The 16,972-nt window shown below is 43.2% G+C and overlaps 4 protein-coding genes across 4 annotated transcripts; 2 read left to right on the top strand and 2 right to left on the bottom strand.

Annotated features, from left to right (window-relative positions):
- Nucleotides 1-442: 442 nt before the first annotated feature.
- Nucleotides 443-2,024, top strand: LOC4350631 (uncharacterized). The gene is made up of 4 exons (XM_015760320.3): nucleotides 443-741; nucleotides 869-927; nucleotides 1,362-1,479; nucleotides 1,705-2,024. The coding sequence occupies exons 1-4, from the start codon at nucleotides 542-544 to the stop codon at nucleotides 1,781-1,783; spliced, it is 456 nt and encodes a 151-aa protein (XP_015615806.1). The 5' UTR covers nucleotides 443-541; the 3' UTR covers nucleotides 1,784-2,024.
- A 954-nt stretch (nucleotides 2,025-2,978) lies between these two features.
- LOC4350630 (uncharacterized) lies at nucleotides 2,979-7,517 on the top strand. Its single transcript, XM_015761017.3, has 15 exons — nucleotides 2,979-3,208; nucleotides 4,066-4,160; nucleotides 4,263-4,376; nucleotides 4,489-4,593; nucleotides 4,696-4,767; nucleotides 4,980-5,092; nucleotides 5,190-5,324; nucleotides 5,411-5,479; nucleotides 5,591-5,678; nucleotides 5,785-5,856; nucleotides 5,936-6,036; nucleotides 6,171-6,288; nucleotides 6,370-6,429; nucleotides 6,797-6,907; nucleotides 7,132-7,517. The coding sequence occupies exons 1-15, from the start codon at nucleotides 3,061-3,063 to the stop codon at nucleotides 7,240-7,242; spliced, it is 1,512 nt and encodes a 503-aa protein (XP_015616503.1). The 5' UTR covers nucleotides 2,979-3,060; the 3' UTR covers nucleotides 7,243-7,517.
- A 239-nt stretch (nucleotides 7,518-7,756) lies between these two features.
- Nucleotides 7,757-9,778, bottom strand: LOC4350629 (succinate dehydrogenase assembly factor 2, mitochondrial). Its single transcript, XM_015760119.3, has 4 exons — nucleotides 9,504-9,778; nucleotides 9,274-9,400; nucleotides 8,216-8,284; nucleotides 7,757-8,127 (listed from the first exon to the last, which is right to left on the bottom strand). Exons 1-4 carry the CDS (start codon nucleotides 9,722-9,724, stop codon nucleotides 7,984-7,986), a joined length of 561 nt encoding a protein of 186 aa, XP_015615605.1. The 5' UTR covers nucleotides 9,725-9,778; the 3' UTR covers nucleotides 7,757-7,983.
- Nucleotides 9,779-10,362: 584 nt separating this feature from the next.
- Nucleotides 10,363-16,832, bottom strand: LOC4350628 (uncharacterized). Its single transcript, XM_015761847.3, has 5 exons — nucleotides 15,375-16,832; nucleotides 13,757-14,328; nucleotides 13,465-13,684; nucleotides 10,821-12,165; nucleotides 10,363-10,738 (listed from the first exon to the last, which is right to left on the bottom strand). The coding sequence occupies exons 1-4, from the start codon at nucleotides 16,653-16,655 to the stop codon at nucleotides 10,846-10,848; spliced, it is 3,393 nt and encodes a 1,130-aa protein (XP_015617333.1). The 5' UTR covers nucleotides 16,656-16,832; the 3' UTR covers nucleotides 10,363-10,738; nucleotides 10,821-10,845.
- Nucleotides 16,833-16,972: the final 140 nt, after the last annotated feature.

The following is a 16,972-nucleotide window of genomic DNA, read 5'->3' as shown; positions in this document are numbered from 1 at the left end:
AATTTAGTTTTTTTAATTTCTATCAGCGTGGCATTGAAATTGACACTAAATAGATGAATTCATAAATATGAAAATTTTCCGACCGTTTCCGATCGTTTTAAAAAAATAATAAAATAATGATACCATTTCCAACCATTTCCTACCGTTTTCGTCCCTGGCAAACGGTACAGGAGAAGAGCCCTTGCAATTGGCGGCAAGTGGCGCTCCCGTCCAGTGGAAAGGGATAGCGCGCGAAGGGACGCCATGGCCGCCACGCACGCACCTTCTCCAATCCACACTCGCCCCCTCGGAGCTCCCGGCTCCACGCCACGCCACGCCACGCCACGCGCGCGAAAAAGCGAGGGAGAAAAGAAAAGGAGAGCGAGCGCTTGCGTTGCAGGCGCGCGCGCCAATCATCTCCCGCTCCCTCTTATCCTCCCCTCTCTTCCACCGCTTCTTCTTCCTCCAGTCCCCCCACATTGCTTTCCTACCTTCTCTTCTTCTCTCCTCGGATCTCGAGCTCGCCACGCGCCTGTTTCTTGTGCTGCGGTGAGCGGTGGTGATGGCCGCCCTGCAGCTGCAGGCGCTGCGCGCGCCCGCCGCCGCCGCGGCGCCGCTCCGGTCGTCATCGTTCTGCACGCCGCTGTCGCTGCCGGCGCCGGCGCCGCCGCGGCGCGGCGCCAGGGCGTCGACGGCGTCGGCGAGGATCACGATGCGCTTCGGCGTCGCGTCCAAGCAGGCCTACATCTGCCGCGACTGCGGGTGAGCCAGCCAGCCAGCCGCTCTGCCTCTGCCACTGCCTCGCCGCGGCCGCGTCGAACGACTCGATCTCGTCTTGTTCTGCTTGATGCTGTGCAAAATTTGGTGACGACTTTGTGCTCGTTTGCAGGTACATCTACAGCGACAGGACCCCCTTCGACAAGCTTCCCGACAAGTACTTCTGCCCCGGTAAGAACAGCTCGCAATTTTTTTGGTGAATTCAACATGTGCAAAAATCAGCGATTTTACAAGGTTTTTCATTCAAAAGAGAACAGATTTTAAGACATGATTTCTCACCCAAAATAAACAGTTTTAACTAGAATATATGTTGGTTTTCGATGTGTGAGGTGAGGCTTTGTACAGCTTAAACTGAAATTACCAGCTGACATTCTGTATCAGTCTGTGTTCCATAATCGGAAGAGAGAGACCCACCCAGAGTTTGCAGCTGGCAGCATATTTACCCTGTTTTAATTAAGGGGAATCAAACAAGAAAAATATAGGGAATTTTAGTAAACAATTTAATTGGATCATTGAGTGGCATACTGGCATGATTTCGGGACAATCACATTATGAGGTTTGGTCTGCATTACTGAATTTCTTCTGTCCCTGCATTGCTGATGCAGTTTGTGGAGCACCAAAGAGAAGGTTCAAGCCGTACGAGCCTAAGGTGGCCAAGAACGCCAACGCCACCGATGCCCGCAAGGCTAGGAAGGAGCAGCTGAAAAAGGACGAAGCCGTCGGGTAATCAGAAATTTTCATAGATACAGAAGAAAGATTACAAGTTGTTAAATTAAATTTGAGCTGCTTTCAATTTTCCTTAGGTAGACAAATTTGAACGCACAAACTCCACAGAAACTAGTCCCATTTCACCTACATTCGTCAAATATCCTGCATTCCAAACAAGCCCTTGATTCATGGTGAATGATTTAATTAAGTTAACAAAAAACTTTGTTGATCAATTTGCAGGCAAGCGTTGCCTATCGGTATCGCCGTCGGGATACTTGCATTGGCCGGCTTGTTCTTCTACTTGAACAGTGTCTACTAGATGGAGAAACATACGAGATGATCGATCCACTGCAGTGGGGGAAAAGCATCAAAGAGTTTTAAATTTTGCCTTCTTTTCAAACGTGCTGTTATATGCTTCTAGGAAATCCATGGCAAGTTTCTGTATCTTAGAGAAGAAACTACACTTTTTTAGGGGTGAAGATATCCATCCCCTATATTATTGACAACAAATTGACTTCTCATTGTGCCGCATCGTCGGCAAATTAAAGCCTGTTTGATCATCCTACGATGAAAAGCACAACCTTGTGATACCAAAAGATGCAAACTCAAACTTGAAAGGAGGCCAAACTGCCTATTTAGTATTATCAATCCACCATATTTTTTCTAGATTGATGGCTACATTTGCCCAAAGTGCCATGTATTTTGAGGTATAAGAAAAATGAGAAACGATTGCCAAGATCATCCTTCTCTTTTCCCCTAAGATTTTATAATTAGTAGTCATGAATACAGTTAGATTTTGCTCAGAACGAACTGCAAATTCTGCAATGCTTTCAGTTTCACTTCATATAAAAAAAAACAGCATTATGCATATCAATCTACAATGAACTCCATCGAAGCAAGATTTAATGAACTACCGAGGCAGTCGTTTTGCATCCGTTTTAATAGTTTGAGGATCAAGATATCTAATACTGTTGAAACATACGAATCAGATTACACGTATATTTGACAGAGTCAGTGAACTTTTTTCCGGCTGAATATGGGCCGAAATACCATGGGCCATACTGGGCTTTCACTTCGGCCCGGCCCGGTCCAGCCCATGATGAGCCTTTTCCGTGGACCAAATCAGGGCCTGTTCACTTTTATGCCATTTCAACCTTACCAAATTTTGGTAAAGTTACCAAAAAAATGACTACATTTAGTTTCATGCCAAATTTTGGTAACTATATAAGAAATCCTGCCAAAATTTCGGCTAGTTGCCAAAATTGCCAAAATTTTGGTAATGCCAAAATTTGGTAAGGTTTTTTTTGGCATCGAAGTGAACAGGCCCTCGATTCCGGAAGCTTTTGCCCCGTGCACACACCCTCACGTGTTTACTACTTTTGGTATCTTTCCTTCTTTTCTTCCCAACTCCTAATTAATCAATCACTAATAAAGTAATTAATTCTTAATTAATTACCTCTCTAATCTCTCTCGCGGCGGCATCGTCTTCTTCCCGCGGCGCGACGCCATCCCTTGCCCCGATTCCACGGCTGCGGCTGCGAGATCAGGGTCGGATAGGTGTAGGGTATATACGTTGCTCCGGGCGGCGATCGATCGATGGAGCAAGCGGCGGCGGAGGCGGAGGCGGAGAGGATGAGGAGGGAGAAGAAGGACGGGGTGGTGAAGGAGGTGATACGGCTGGAGAGGGAGTCCGTCATCCCCATCCTCAAGCCTAAGCTCATCATGAAGCTCGCCTACCTCGTCGGTACACGCCCGCCCATGCCCGCCTCTTCCTTTTTGATTTCTTTGGGTTTTGATCGATCGGTCGATCGGTTGGCCGCGCATTGCCACAAGAATCCGCGGTTCTTGGAAATGGGAGGGACAAGAACATGTCTGTTCTTTTTTTTTTTTAAGTTAATTTCTCCTGGTGAAATTTATGGGTTACGAACGATTGATCAAATTGTTCATCTCACGATTCATGATTGCTACGACGAACGACTCATGTTGATTTGAATTATGACAAACTAACAAGTCCTAGATGGGTTGATTTGAATGGGTTCTTTCAAATAGGAACTGGGAACTGTCTTGCTCTTTTGGAGTATGTGTTGCACAGTCGATTAATTGCTGACGAGGAAACCATGCTGCGATTCGAAAGATTCATGTTATATACTTGGGAGTTCCCGTGATTACAGTTACTGGTCCTATATTACATTTACATTATCTGTCTGACATGAAGGAGTACTTTGCAATCTGTTTCAAACCTTTGCATGTGGATTTTGATCACTTTTTATGTTTCCCAGTGATCTCAAATGCGATGATGTTCTTTATCTGGATAAAAAATATGTCCTTCTAGCTCAGTTGTTGGTGAATATTGCATATTTTACTCCATTTCAGTATATTGGCAATCCATTTCTGAAATTTCTTTGGGAATAAACAACCTGACATTTCTGAGTTTCTGAAATTTCTTTTGGAGTAAACAACCTGACATTTCTGAAACTCTCAACTAGTTTTACTCTTCTCCATGTGTGAATCAGAATTTCTGTTATTTGGAACTGTGCACTTGAAATTTTATGATTTATCTACATTGTCATAATCCACACATTTTTTGGGTTTAATCTTCAGAGCAAGATAAGGATCGTGGCGAGTTCTTGAAGCTATGTAGGAGGGTGGAGTACACTATCCGTGCTTGGTATCTTCTGCAATTTGAGGACCTAATGGTATCTAGGCCACTTCCTCTTTTTTCCCCCTCCTTTATTATTTCATAGTTCTCCCTTCAGTTGATCAAGTTTCAATTGTCTGAATTTTGTGCCGTGGTTCAGCAATTATATGCCCTATTTGATCCTGTTAATGGCGTGAAGAGTTTGGAGCAGCAAAGCCTGACACCAGATGAGATTGAAACGCTTGAACTCAATTTCTTAACTTATATGTTTCAGGTTAAGCCACTATATATACACTTCGTTATAGCTAAAATATATGTGGTCTGTGAGATTTGACAATAACTCATACTCCCTTTGTTCTAAAAAAAATACTCATGATACTAACTAGATAATGGAAAAGAGCAACTTCAAGTTGTTATCTGATGAAGAATATGATGTAGCCCAGTCTGGTCAGTATCTTCTGAACCTACCAATCAAAGTTGATGAATCCAAGGTCTGAACCTACTTCTGTAATATTTTCAATCAAGGGCCATAAACATGCATGCAAACAGATGATCTATTTCACTTGCTTAACTGTTTTTTTTAACCATCCTAGGTAGACAAGAAGTTGTTGACAAGGTACTTCAAAGCACATCCACATGATAATCTACCAGCATCCGTTGATAAGGTATCATTCTTTTACTTTCAAGAGCATAAGCAACAGTTTGGACGAAAAAAGAATGAATGCAACAAAAAAAAAACAGTCTTCTTTGTTCTAAATGGCTTTCTTTCTTTCTATTGATACCTCATGATGATGGCATACATTTGATGATAAATGCATTTTTTTCAGTTCTACATAATATATTGCATAACTAATTATCACATCAACCATGCTTGCAGTACATTATATTTCGGCGGGGCATTGGAATCGACCGGACAACTGATTACTTCTTCATGGAGAAAGTGGATGTAATAATATCACGGGTGTGGAGATCATTGCTAAGAGTTACAAAGTATGATAATGTGGTTCAATAACATCATTTCTTTTTCATACTTCAAGATTGGAAGATAATCATTTACTTTAAAACGATGGTGTTGGTTTTACAACAGGATTGACAGACTCTTCTCTAAGAAAAAGCAATTGAGGGCCAAAAAGGACCCAAAGAAGACTGATGAAGTTAATGAAGAAGTAGAAGAACAAGAATTTTCTGTTGAGCGCATTCGCCTAGAAAAGATGGAGCTGAGGTTGTTGATTAGTGTTTACATGTAAACTTTTGGCACTAAAAGTGAACTTATATCTGATGTGCATATTTTCCTTGTGGCATTGGCAGCATAAAGAATCTACTAAGTCAAATGACAATTCAAGAACCTACATTTGAAAGGATGATTGTGGTATATAGGTATCGCTCTGTTATACATGTATTCATCTAACCATCCTAAGTAATGTAACATTTTTAAATCTTCTGGCTTGGCACACTGAATACTTTCTTGTTTCGATTGTAAATTAAAAGGAAATCAAGCACAGAAGCCAAGCCGGATCGAGGAATATTTGTAAAGCATTTCAAGAACATTCCAATGGCTGATATGGAATTAGTTCTGGTAATATAGAAGCGTGCTTCATATGTGATGTTTTTTATATCATTTTCCTCTCTGGTTCCTTCTGTTCTTCTTGTGTGTACCTGATATTAGTATTTCTATGATTTAGCCAGAGAAGAAGAACCCTAGTTTGACTCCAATGGATTGGGTGAAATTTCTTATTTCTGCTGTGTTAGGTTTGGTATGTGCCTAATGCTCTAAATGTCCAACCATGATGGTAAGTTAATCTTTGAGCATCTAAATAGCCATTTTCTTTTCAGGTTACTCTAATAGGTTCTCTTGAGATGCCAAAGGCTGATATATGGGTTGTCATAGCAATCTTGTCTGGTTTAATTGGATACTGTGCTAAGATCTACTTTACGTAAGTGGTTAAACTTATCATAGTACAATTATTTCTTAAACATTAGATTCAGTTCGGTATATATCAGTTGTATACCGACATGGTCTATTACACGATGTTATGCTTACCGAGAATTTTTATCTCTTGTCAAACAGATTTCAGGCCAATATGGTGTCTTACCAGAATTTGATTACAAAATCGATGTATGATAAACAGCTTGACAGTGGGAAAGGAACACTTCTGCATTTGTGTGATGATGTGATCCAGCAAGAAGTATGGAACCATGGGGGATTTCTCTTTGATATATATAACTTGTCTTTGTATATGCCACTGACATATAAAATGGGTTTGCAGGTTAAAGAGGTCATTGTTTCTTACTATATTTTGATGGAGCAAGGAAAGGCAACTGTACAAGTGAGTAATCATACCTCTCCCTGAAGGCCCGAAATGACGTTTATGCAATATATTTCAGCTGCCCATAACTAATTTTCCTTCCCTACTTGCTTCCCATTTGAATAAATGCTTTTCAAAAATGAAAAAAAAATGTTTCCACACGTATTCTGCATTCATTATCTGCTTTTGCAGTTTTTATTGTGCCCACACAACCATAATTTTTCTGTACACTAGTTACACATCTCTCTCTGTTTTCTGACATTAGTTTCTGTGGCATCAAGTTCATCATATAAATGGAGAGTATGGAGGATGTAATCATATTCACTTTTATGCCCTTAAGACTTATTCACATATATATGGACTTTCTGAAGTTTATTGCCCGTTACAGGATCTCGATTTACGCTGCGAACAGCTCATCAAGGAAGAATTTGGTGTGGAGTGCAATTTTGACGTTGTTGATGCTGTGAAGAAGCTAGAAAAGCTTGGAATTGTATCTCGGGTAAGATTACGAACGAGATTCATTCAAGTAACTCCAAGTAAAAATATTTGATTCTCGTCCTAGCAGACGCACATGTAATTGCAGCGCAGAAAGTGACCAAAGTACCTCAAATTTCATTGAACAATCCTTATATTTCAAGATCTAGCTCTAACTTGTTTTTATCAAAAGTTACCAATCCATTTCGAGGTTTTTTTTTAATTCTGACAGAAAATTTGTCTGCTCAGGATTCAATCGGGAGAATTGTATGTGTTCCATTGAAGCGTGCAAATGACATTATAGGGCAAACTACTGAAGAAATGGTGATGCGAGCTCAACAAGCTTCAACCGGTTCATAGATTCTGCATACTGTTGAAGTGATCTTCGTTTCTTTATATGAAGATGAAATTAATTGTGATATTCTCAAACGATAGTTTTTTTTTCTCTGTGCAGTTCTGTGATGTACGATAATGTCAAAAATAATTCCATCTTATTATTTCGTTCTTTCATTTATTCTGTAAATAAGAGCGATATATTTCATTTTTCAGTGTGGCAAAGATGGTGTATACACCACAAAATGAACATTGCAATTTCAGTATAACAATTATTCGTGCCTTGGCAATGTTTTTTTTTCTTTCAAATCTTGCAAAGATATATACACCAGTTCTATGATTCGTAGTGAAATGAGGGGCCCCGTGATGATCAGATGTCTCTCATCATTTAACTTACAATTAGTATTGACCTTCTATTAATTGGGTAGGCCCTCCTCTTAAGGTGTTGGTTGCAATATATAGGTCTGTGCATTGCAATTTAGAGTATTATTTTCCATCATTATTTCATAAACGAGAAAATGCTAAACACAAGAGCTTTTGATTTACATGTTAAGTTGTTACCACCACACTGCTTTGTCTTCAACCAGAAAGTGTTTGAAACTTGTACAGAGCATTATTTGTCAATCCAAATTCATGGTGACACTCCAAATTTCCAAATCATTGGATACCATGATTTAATTTATTCTACACAAGCACCAAACTATAGGGGCAACAAAACAGGATTATACTTAGGCATAAAACCGCTACCATTCTCTGAAGCATATCTCATCACTGATTTCCATACTTTGGTCCTTCAATGCCTCGCTTGTCATCCCACCCTCTCACCCATGGCTGACCAGGTGCTGATCTGGTCTCAGGAGAAGAGTGCTTGCTCAGGTTGTCCGTGACCTTCGATTTAACAGCGATAAATACCTGTTTGGACAAAACCCGTTGAGTACAGAAGCAACCAGAGATTCAGAAGGATAGAAGAAAGATAGAAGAGTTCTGTGATATGACATACAGGATTAGAGTTCACTGCCTCGGGTGGTTGTTCCTGACTAGTAAGCCACTTCCACAAATCTGGGTTTTCCTGAAAAGCCATAAATTAGAGCTTAGAGCCAATCTACAAGTTCAACACAAGAATAAATGGATACTTTGATGCACTGGCTGTCCAATGGATCATGGCACTTGCCTTCCAAGAAGTTATGAGCAGTATGAAGCATGTTATATAAAACGTTGTTAAGCATGAGAGATGATGCATAGACATTCTAAACATTCTAAAATGTGATTGGTATTCTTGTTTGTTTAAGAAGACATTTCTGGTCAACCCAAAAAAAAACAATTTGAAGGCTCTGAGGCAGATAAATGGTTCAAAGGAAAACCAGACTCATAGGTTACCAAATTTGTCTGGTCAAATGACTTACAGTTATACCACTTTATGCTATGAATTTTTCAGTCACAAAAGCCACTGCCTGGATTTATACTCTCTTTATCCATGAATGTACAGTCTGGATGTTTATCTTGGATCTAGGATCCACAATTGCTGAATTGCCCAATCAAATTCCCATGTATTCATTGCAACTACTCAGAGGATACTCAGAGGATGGCTAGAATGCAAACTTCTGATGGGCTGAAACTATTTCCTGACTTTGTTGAACAAGAAAACTAACCCACGTGGATAGTCAGAACTCTTCAGCATCAACAATCAGAACCAATAATTTCTAGTTCCCAAAAAACCTCATGGCCCTTCTGAATCTACCGAGCAGTACTCATCAAGATGCTTTACATTCTCTTAAAGGTGTTCAACCATAGCTCTTTACAAAAGCACACAACTACGAATCAGCCTTAGAGAATGGAGGCTAAACCCCCAAACAAATACTTATAAATTACAAATTGACCCAAGGCCAGGGAAAAATAAACAGTAAAATATAACTGAGACCATATACAATGGGTTCATTGGGAACAGTTTCAACTAGCTGATTTATCTACTGTTACAGCAAGGCAACAGGTTTACTCGGATGAATAGTTGTACATGACGAAATAAGAGGGGAGACAGGCAAAGAGCCAAAGATATCTTACGAGGTCGAGGACTTGGAGCAGGGCGCGGATGTTGGCCTCGTCCATGGAGTGGATGTGCTGCTCGACCCAGGTCCCGAGCACCAGGTCCAGCTCCAAGAACCCCCGCTGCTTGCTCCTGTACACCAGCCTGCGCCAGCACCCACCCCCAACACAACGTCAACAACCGCCGCCGGCGACGAGGTATCGCGGGGAAAGGAAAAGGATAGAGAGAAGCGGGATGGGCGGCGCACCTGTTGATGAGGCGGCGGCGGCTCTCGTCGGAGGAGAGGTCGATGGTGGTGGTGGAGGCGCTGTTCTGCTGGGTGGTGGTGGTGAAGCCGGAGAGGAAGCGGTGGGCGGGGGAGGAAGCGGCGGCGGGGAGGAGGAGCGCGCCGGCGCGGGGAGGGGAGGGGAGCGCGCGGCGGAGGTGGAGGTGGAGGTGGAGCGCGCGGCGGAGGAGCGCGGCCGCCATGGGAGGCGAGGTGAGAGGAGAGGGGATCGCGGAGGTGGTGGGAGACGTGTGGCTGACTGGTGGGCCCCATCGCCTCCTCGTTAAATTCGGGCTTGGCTGGTGGGACCCACCAAGAGCGGTGCGGCTCGGTGGCAACCGTGGCAGCGTCTGGGCCATGTGCAGCGCGTCCGGTCATTCGTCGGTCGCTTTGTGACCAAGGAAGCGGGTTTTCATATTACGTTTTCAACGGAACAAAAATACCACAGGAGAAACACCCTTCTTATTTCAAAAAAGAAAAACTTTTAATTGTGATGACTGACAACAGGTCCAATTTTCGAGATAAGTAAATGCATTGAAGCGGAAAATTGCATAGACAATGTTCTGATGAAACATCAAACATGGTAGTTTAGAATATCCCGTGTCTATCACTGCGACCTGAAGAAACTCGTGCACTTCCGAATACGAAGCAAATCTTCATGTAGTACCAAAGAACAGCCTCACAAGTCAGAAAGCAGATCCTAAAACTATCTCATGAAATCAAAAGTTTTTTTGGGAAAAAACTGACTGATTACTGACAAACAGAAGATCAGTCACTCCAACTCTCCAAGACCTCAGCATATACCCTATCATATATAATGTACATTGAAAAGGTATTAATATAGGAAGCAAACAGAACCAGACAGCTCCGTGGAGAACATTGCCATTCAGAATTAGTCACTTGGACAACAAAAGAATCTATGCAGACTCAGCATATGTCAGTTCTGGTGAGGCTTATATAAGAAAGTATCTGACACAAAATGCTGTATGGTCACAGGTTCTGAGGACCCAAGGTGATGTGCTGTACGAGCTGAGTTCAGTAACATTTATACTACAACACCTTAGGTTACCAGTATAAAGATCATCTAAGGGCAAAACTGGTGACTACTGACCATTGTTTCTCTACTTCAAGGCGCAATTTTGTTCACAGTTCACCAGACAAATGTGACTTCAAGCAAGAGCCTTTGAAAGCAATCGCCGTCGTATATGGTTGAAAGCCTGCAAGCAAGCACCGAAATATTAGCATCAGAAGCTGGAGACTCTTATTCACAACCATTGACGCAGGGCATACAAGATTTACCTCAAAAGAAGTTGCATGTCCTAGTTTAAATGTATTTCATCCCAGCAAGTCTTATCCGCCTTGATATAACATACTGTGATAGAGAATAAATAGCACCTAACAGTCCTAGTACCCGCACAGTAAGTATGTCTGTCATTATAATTGACGGCAAGTTGAGGGGCAGCGTCAGAAGTAGCTTCGCATCTGTCTGCCTGACATAATCCCACATGAAGCGATTGAAGAGTATGTGATTAGGTAATGTCATCATGAGAAGGGCAACATTTTTCACAGCAAAGAACCAGCCTGGGCCCCCAATATCAAGTGCCCACCCGCCACTGCCAGGCCAAGTCTCCTCCCATAAACGATACAATGCTGTCAATACTAAATAAACAGAAATGGAGATTGTTACAGGGAAGTAACGTTGCCTGTCACCAAATCCTGCAATGATATCTGAATCCTGGTTCAAGAGCAGAAGGATAGGTGCCAGGAAGAAAATAGCACGATTTGAGCCACCGGTAAGAGTAACGTTGAGAATAAGGCAGATGATGAAGCACAGCACAGTTGAAAAGTTGCCAATTGCAGGCATCCAAGCTGCTTCTGCTGCCAATCTCTTGATAGTGAAAGTTGGCGCAGCATGAGCTCTTCGCTGCTGAAGTAGCCTTGCCTTTGGTGGAAAGGCAGAACTCCGACCAGGTGGACCATGTGTTACACCTTTGTCTGCAGCTTTCTCACGCAATAGCAAAGCCAGTTCAAACTTAATTTCTAATGCAATAATCATGAAAATGGCAGCATATAGACCCAAAAGTGACATTCTGGCCCCTTCTATAGCCAACATGTTGGTGAAGTTCTCTGCTTCCTCATCATCCACAAAATTTTTAGCTCTTAGATGCCCTTCAAGAAGATATGTGATTGGAAATAGAACTACCAAGAAAGAGAACACCCATGGCAAAACCCTTGTGCTGGATTCAGATGGCAGATGAGTGAATACTATAAAGACAGCAGCCAAGACAATTGTTGCAACAAGAAGAGGATACAGAACAACTGCCTGGAAGAAGTACTGAACAGATATGTAGATGCCAAGGGTAATTCCAACCCCCAATGCATACAAAGCCCTCAACTCAACAACATACTTCACAGGGATAATGGATGTAACTGCTGCTAATGTCAGTACCACTGTTGCAATCAGCAGCCATGATGGCCATGTGGGCTTGGATGCTATAAAACCATATATTGAAGTGTCATCATCAGATAGATGTGCAGCTTTGATAAACTCTGACCGGTATACCCATGAAAGTTTAATAGGTGGTTGCATGATAACAAAAAGAAGCCCTGTAGCCACAACAAGCACTAGGAATCTCTTGGCTGACTGCAAACAAATCGTAACATAGAATCAATTGTAGCAGCTCCAAAATACCTTGTAACGTTCACATTACCAAAAGTTTGACACTTCAACATGAGAAAGGAAAAGAACAAGTAACAAATATAGGGGCAGCAAAATGTTGAATTTAAATATTTCAAAATGAAGGTGCTTCCTGCTAAACAGATACTGTAAACACTGAATAATATGCTTTCTAATATGAATAATACCGACTACACATATGAGAAAAGCAAAACTAACACATGAGGATCCAAGCATCATCATAACTTCGGGTATAAACCTGTACTCCCTCCGTCCCAAAAAAACCCAACCTAGTACGAGATAGAACATAATGAATCTGGACAGGAGCGTGTCTACATCGTTGTACTAGATTATGCCCCATCCCATACTAGGTTGGTTTTTTTCTTTCTTTTTTTTTGGGGGGGGGGGATCAGAGGGAGTAAGTTCATCTATACTCCTTTCAAAGTTCATCCATACATCTATCCTCTCCAGCTTTTATAATTGCGCCCTGATACTCTTTTTTCTATTACAGAATAGTTATAAATAAATGGGTTGCCACATATATATGATCAAGGTGAGCACAGCCTATAGCAAACAAGCGAGTAACATGCCTGAAGCAAAAAAAGAATACATTTATTTTAGGCAATACTATGGCATATTTTCTTTTATCCATAGAGAAGCATAGGCATTTAGCTAGTGATCAGTATTCAGTAAGTAAAAGTGCTTCAAACAGTGCATTCCGTGCAAGCAAAGCCTTAGACCAATCTAAAATAACTTTTAACATTATGGGCATGATAATAAAACTTACGAGTAGGATCACTTCAAAAACTCTTTAAAAAGATAACCTAAAATGAAATCCAACATATGGAACTTAATAAAACTTTACCAAAATCAAGGTAACGTCCAACCAAAAAAGGTTAGCTTGAATCCTACCAGTGTGTAGCATGTATTGGACATATCATCATCTAATGTTTGCATCTAATGTTCTTTAGCAAGTAGTGTCCCCAAAGCAATGTCAACCAACATGATACCCTCAAGAAGGTAAATAAGCTGGAGCTGACAATTGATGTCATCATTTAAAATTCCACAGAACCTCAACCTCAAAGTGTTTTAAGTCAGTGGTCCATCTATAACCACTGGGAAGCAAACCCTCACTAGGGAATTTGTTGAGAAGGCAAACTTGAAGAATTTTAGTGCAAAAGTACAGAGCAGATCACGAACAGATAATAACAAATATGATTATGAGAAGATCGATATTTTTACAACAGAGGGGTAAGCGTCAAATACCTGAGCATGAGGGAAGTGGAGAGCGACTATTGGTATGCAAGCAAGACCTGTCAACAGAATATAGGAACCCAAAAGTAGGCCATCTGAAGGAGGCCTTCCATTCCACCACTGTAAAGCTTCGAAGATTGTTTCCCGGCAGAGCCATGCAGAAAAGGCTACTACAGATGCATGGAAATAAGCTTGCCAGACTTTCATCCTTGAAGCCCCTTTGGACTTGTCTCTGGAAGGTACAGGGAAGAATGTTATATAAAGAAGTCAAAACACTCAATTAGAACATGATGCTGTGGTATACCTGTAAAGAAGCAAGGGGGGAGTGACAGCGAGTAGCAAAACCGCTGAAACCCATAGCACCGATCTTGATGTGATAAATAACATTGATAATTTTGAAGAATAAAGACAAGTCAAGATCCAAGCAGCTTTTGGCCCAACTCTCTGATCAACAGATAATCTCCTTACCAGAGCCAATCCGAGAAAGGTTGTAAACAAAACCATATAGCTAGGATACATGACATCATCTTCAAATCCAAAGTAGTACATCGTAGCATAGTTGAACAATCGGTTCTCGATGTAGCATATCAATAATGCATGACCAGTAAGACCAAGTTCTACAAGAAACCGCAGTTTCGTTGGGAGAAGCGCCAAACCAGGAACAGTCATTGCCATGATTACGGCTGCAACAACATACTTGGTGAATGACTTCAATGGCATGCCAGCAATCCATATATTCAGATCCCAATAATTATGGACTACAAACCAAAGGACCATCATGCTTGCTATTGCTACAAAGGTGAAGTATGATGATAAGCTTTTCTTAGTAAAGAACCTTGCCGCATAATAGCCAGAAATCATTGGAAGTGGAAGGAACTGCAAGAAGATTAATTCACAGAAATAAGTATAGAGTGATCAAAAATAAAAATGCTACGTAATAACTTTTTATGCTGATGCTGCATATTCGAGGGTATGGTAGGACAACCACAATAGAAGAAAATCTATGGGCAGACTACTGCCTCAAGACCACAGTCGGTCAAAGGGAAGTGAGACAGCTATTCTACAACAATCAGAATTCTCATGATGCCCATGCACTCTAGAACATGTTTCATTATGAATATTTAAGCACCTGAAGTCTAGCAAGAACATCATTTTTATGATGTTAAATAAGACTACGCTCATGTGTGTGTATGCAAGTTTCCTTTTCAAGCATGGGCAACTATGAACATGCAAAGCTTGCTAGAATTACCCTGAAATAGAAATACTGACTAAATCTTAACAAATAGCTAAGGACTCAAGAGAATCATCACAAATTCACAATCATGGTATACTTAGGAGCAAAGTTACCCAAGGTTTGTAGGCAGTAGTGGTGAGGAGTGTCACAATAGGAATATATGGATTTGGGTACAGCATTTCTGTATAAAAACTAAAATCACACCAGCTTGAGTAGACAAATTCAGGGAGAACAATATCAACTCAGAAAGGAGTATATAGTTGGAGAGCATGCACAGCCAGCTATTGCCATGTACTAGAGAATCAATATGAGATCACAACACCACAATTAATGTTAATTGAGACATTGGTAACACTGTTTCCACAGTTAACAATGATTGAGATACAGCTACAATAACTTCCCATAGTAGCTTTTAAAAGATTGTTGTTATGCAATGAGTTCTCAAATTCTAATCAATTTAACAGATAGAACACCAGAACCAACGACTTCTGAGAACTTAGATCATCCATACCAAAAGACCAAGCAAATACATGAATAGAATAAAGTCAACTGTAAATTATCCAAGTGTCACCTTGAAACACATTGGTCAGTGACTAAGATTAACATACAGCTACAAGCATAAGAAAAAACAAAATTCGATGATAAATTTGCAAGTACTACAAGAGGATACCATAAGACTGCAACGTACCATAACAGGGAATCCGATGACTATAGCACCTGCTCCACTGACAAGCACTGCCAACCCGGTAAAGGCTACCGAGCTAACAGCATCTCCAACCTTGCCCGCAGCATGTGCTGCCATACCCAAAGCACCGCCAAGCATCGTGACCGTTACAAGCAGGTAGTTCAGAGGTGGTGGAGCATGAATATACCTTCCAAACGAGTGAAATACAACTCGAACCTCAAGGCAAAGCACCACTACAACCAGCGCAACCAAGCCATTCGCCATCCTTATCTGATCCATTGTGCGCACATCTCTGGTAATCCACCACAAGGCACCTCGTGTAGAGGCATAGAGTTGGAACAAGAACGGTATAAAGAACAGCAGCAGCAGATCACACACATTGGCCCATGACGCGAAGAGCGTAGCATGGTGCGATGCAGCATGGAACAACACTGGCACGAACAACAGGTACAAAGCATGCACGCAGCTCTCCAAGGGGCCAAGAATGCCATCGGTATCCTGCCACGGAGCATCCTGCTTTCGGTTCTTGAAGCTGGACGGCCGTGGTATGGAGAACAACCAGTAGAACACCATGGAGAATGTGGCAAGGTAGTAGGAGGCGTTGGCCATGCCGACCGCGGACACAACAGCCCACGTGAAGATCGCAGGCGCCGCGATGGGCACGCACGCGAAGAGGAGCCGCTCGAGCGCGGCGACGATGGTCGGGTTCTCCAGCTGGATCCAGCGGAACTGGAGCGACGCCCAGACGCCGATGAGGAAGGACGTCTCGGCGCAGAGGAGGAGCGCGAGCACGGTGAGCGGCACCGAGGCGGACGCGGCCGACGAGAGCGAGGCCGAGAAGAAGAACGCCACGTCGGCGGCGATGAGCGCGGCCCAGACGGTGAAGAAGGCCCCCTGCCGCTGTCGGAGCGCGTCGAGGAGGTACGCGGCGGCGAGGCCGACGGCGAGGACGGCGAACACCGGGAGCCCGCCGAGGTCGAGCAGGAACGCCGCGGCGGGGGCCAGCGCGGCCGCCACCCGCGCGTTGTGCGCGAACGCCGGCTGCGACGCGGAGGACAACGCCCCCGCGGCGCGCGGGCCCCCGGCTGCTCCACCGCCGCCACCGGACCTGGAGGAAGAAGCGGAAGGGAAGGGGAGGAGCGGCTGCGGCGAGGAGGTGGAGTTGCGGCGGTCGTGGTGCGGTGCGGGGGACCGGGAGGGGGAGCTGGTGGAGAAGGTCGGGGAGGAGAGCGACGGGGAGATGAGGAGGCGGCCGTGGCGAGGGCCGGATCCGGAGGGATCCATGGCGTCGTTGGGGGTGTGCGCGGGATCTAGGGTTTTGCGAGGTGGGCTAGGGTTTGGGAGGAGGCATCGGCCGGAGAGGAGGAAGACGACGGCGACGCGGAGGAGGCGGAGCGGAGCGCGACGGGGAGATCTGGAGCGGAATCGAGTGGGGCGACGCGAAGCGACGAAGTGGAAAATGGGAAACCAGCAGCACACGCTCACTGACATATGGGCCAGTGGTCAATGGTCATCGGGGCCCACCTGTCGGTCTCAGAGAGCAATGGGCTTGGCCTTAAGTAGATAAACGTTGGTTGGTAATCTTGTTTATTTCTAACTCA

Source organism: Oryza sativa, chromosome 11 (genome assembly GCF_034140825.1).
Source record: "Oryza sativa Japonica Group chromosome 11, ASM3414082v1".
Classification (NCBI taxonomy): Eukaryota; Viridiplantae; Streptophyta; class Magnoliopsida; order Poales; family Poaceae; genus Oryza; species Oryza sativa.
Note: the sequence above shows the minus strand (reverse complement) of the source record. Positions and strands in the feature narration are given on the sequence as shown.

Bases quoted from the DNA above. Each gene is read 5' to 3' on its own strand.
- LOC4350631 (XM_015760320.3), top strand. From the start codon at position 542: ATGGCCGCCCTGCAGCTGCAGGCGCTGCGCGCGCCCGCCGCCGCCGCG. The intron at 742-868 runs GTGAGCCAGCCA...GCTCGTTTGCAG, and splicing joins TACATCTGCCGCGACTGCGG to GTACATCTACAGCGACAGGA. The intron at 928-1,361 runs GTAAGAACAGCT...TTGCTGATGCAG, and splicing joins CGACAAGTACTTCTGCCCCG to TTTGTGGAGCACCAAAGAGA.
- LOC4350630 (XM_015761017.3), top strand. From the start codon at position 3,061: ATGGAGCAAGCGGCGGCGGAGGCGGAGGCGGAGAGGATGAGGAGGGAG. The intron at 6,289-6,369 runs GTATGGAACCAT...ATGGGTTTGCAG, and splicing joins ATGATGTGATCCAGCAAGAA to GTTAAAGAGGTCATTGTTTC. The intron at 6,908-7,131 runs GTAAGATTACGA...TTGTCTGCTCAG, and splicing joins AGCTTGGAATTGTATCTCGG to GATTCAATCGGGAGAATTGT.
- LOC4350629 (XM_015760119.3), bottom strand. From the start codon at position 9,724: ATGGCGGCCGCGCTCCTCCGCCGCGCGCTCCACCTCCACCTCCACCTC. The intron at 9,401-9,503 runs GTGCGCCGCCCA...GTGCTGGCGCAG, and splicing joins CGCCGCCGCCTCATCAACAG to GCTGGTGTACAGGAGCAAGC. The intron at 8,128-8,215 runs GTATGTCATATC...TTGTCCAAACAG, and splicing joins AGGCAGTGAACTCTAATCCT to GTATTTATCGCTGTTAAATC.
- LOC4350628 (XM_015761847.3), bottom strand. From the start codon at position 16,655: ATGGATCCCTCCGGATCCGGCCCTCGCCACGGCCGCCTCCTCATCTCC. The intron at 13,685-13,756 runs GTATACCACAGC...TGTACCTTCCAG, and splicing joins CCCCCCTTGCTTCTTTACAG to AGACAAGTCCAAAGGGGCTT. The intron at 12,166-13,464 runs GTATTTGACGCT...ATTTGTTTGCAG, and splicing joins TCCACTTCCCTCATGCTCAG to TCAGCCAAGAGATTCCTAGT.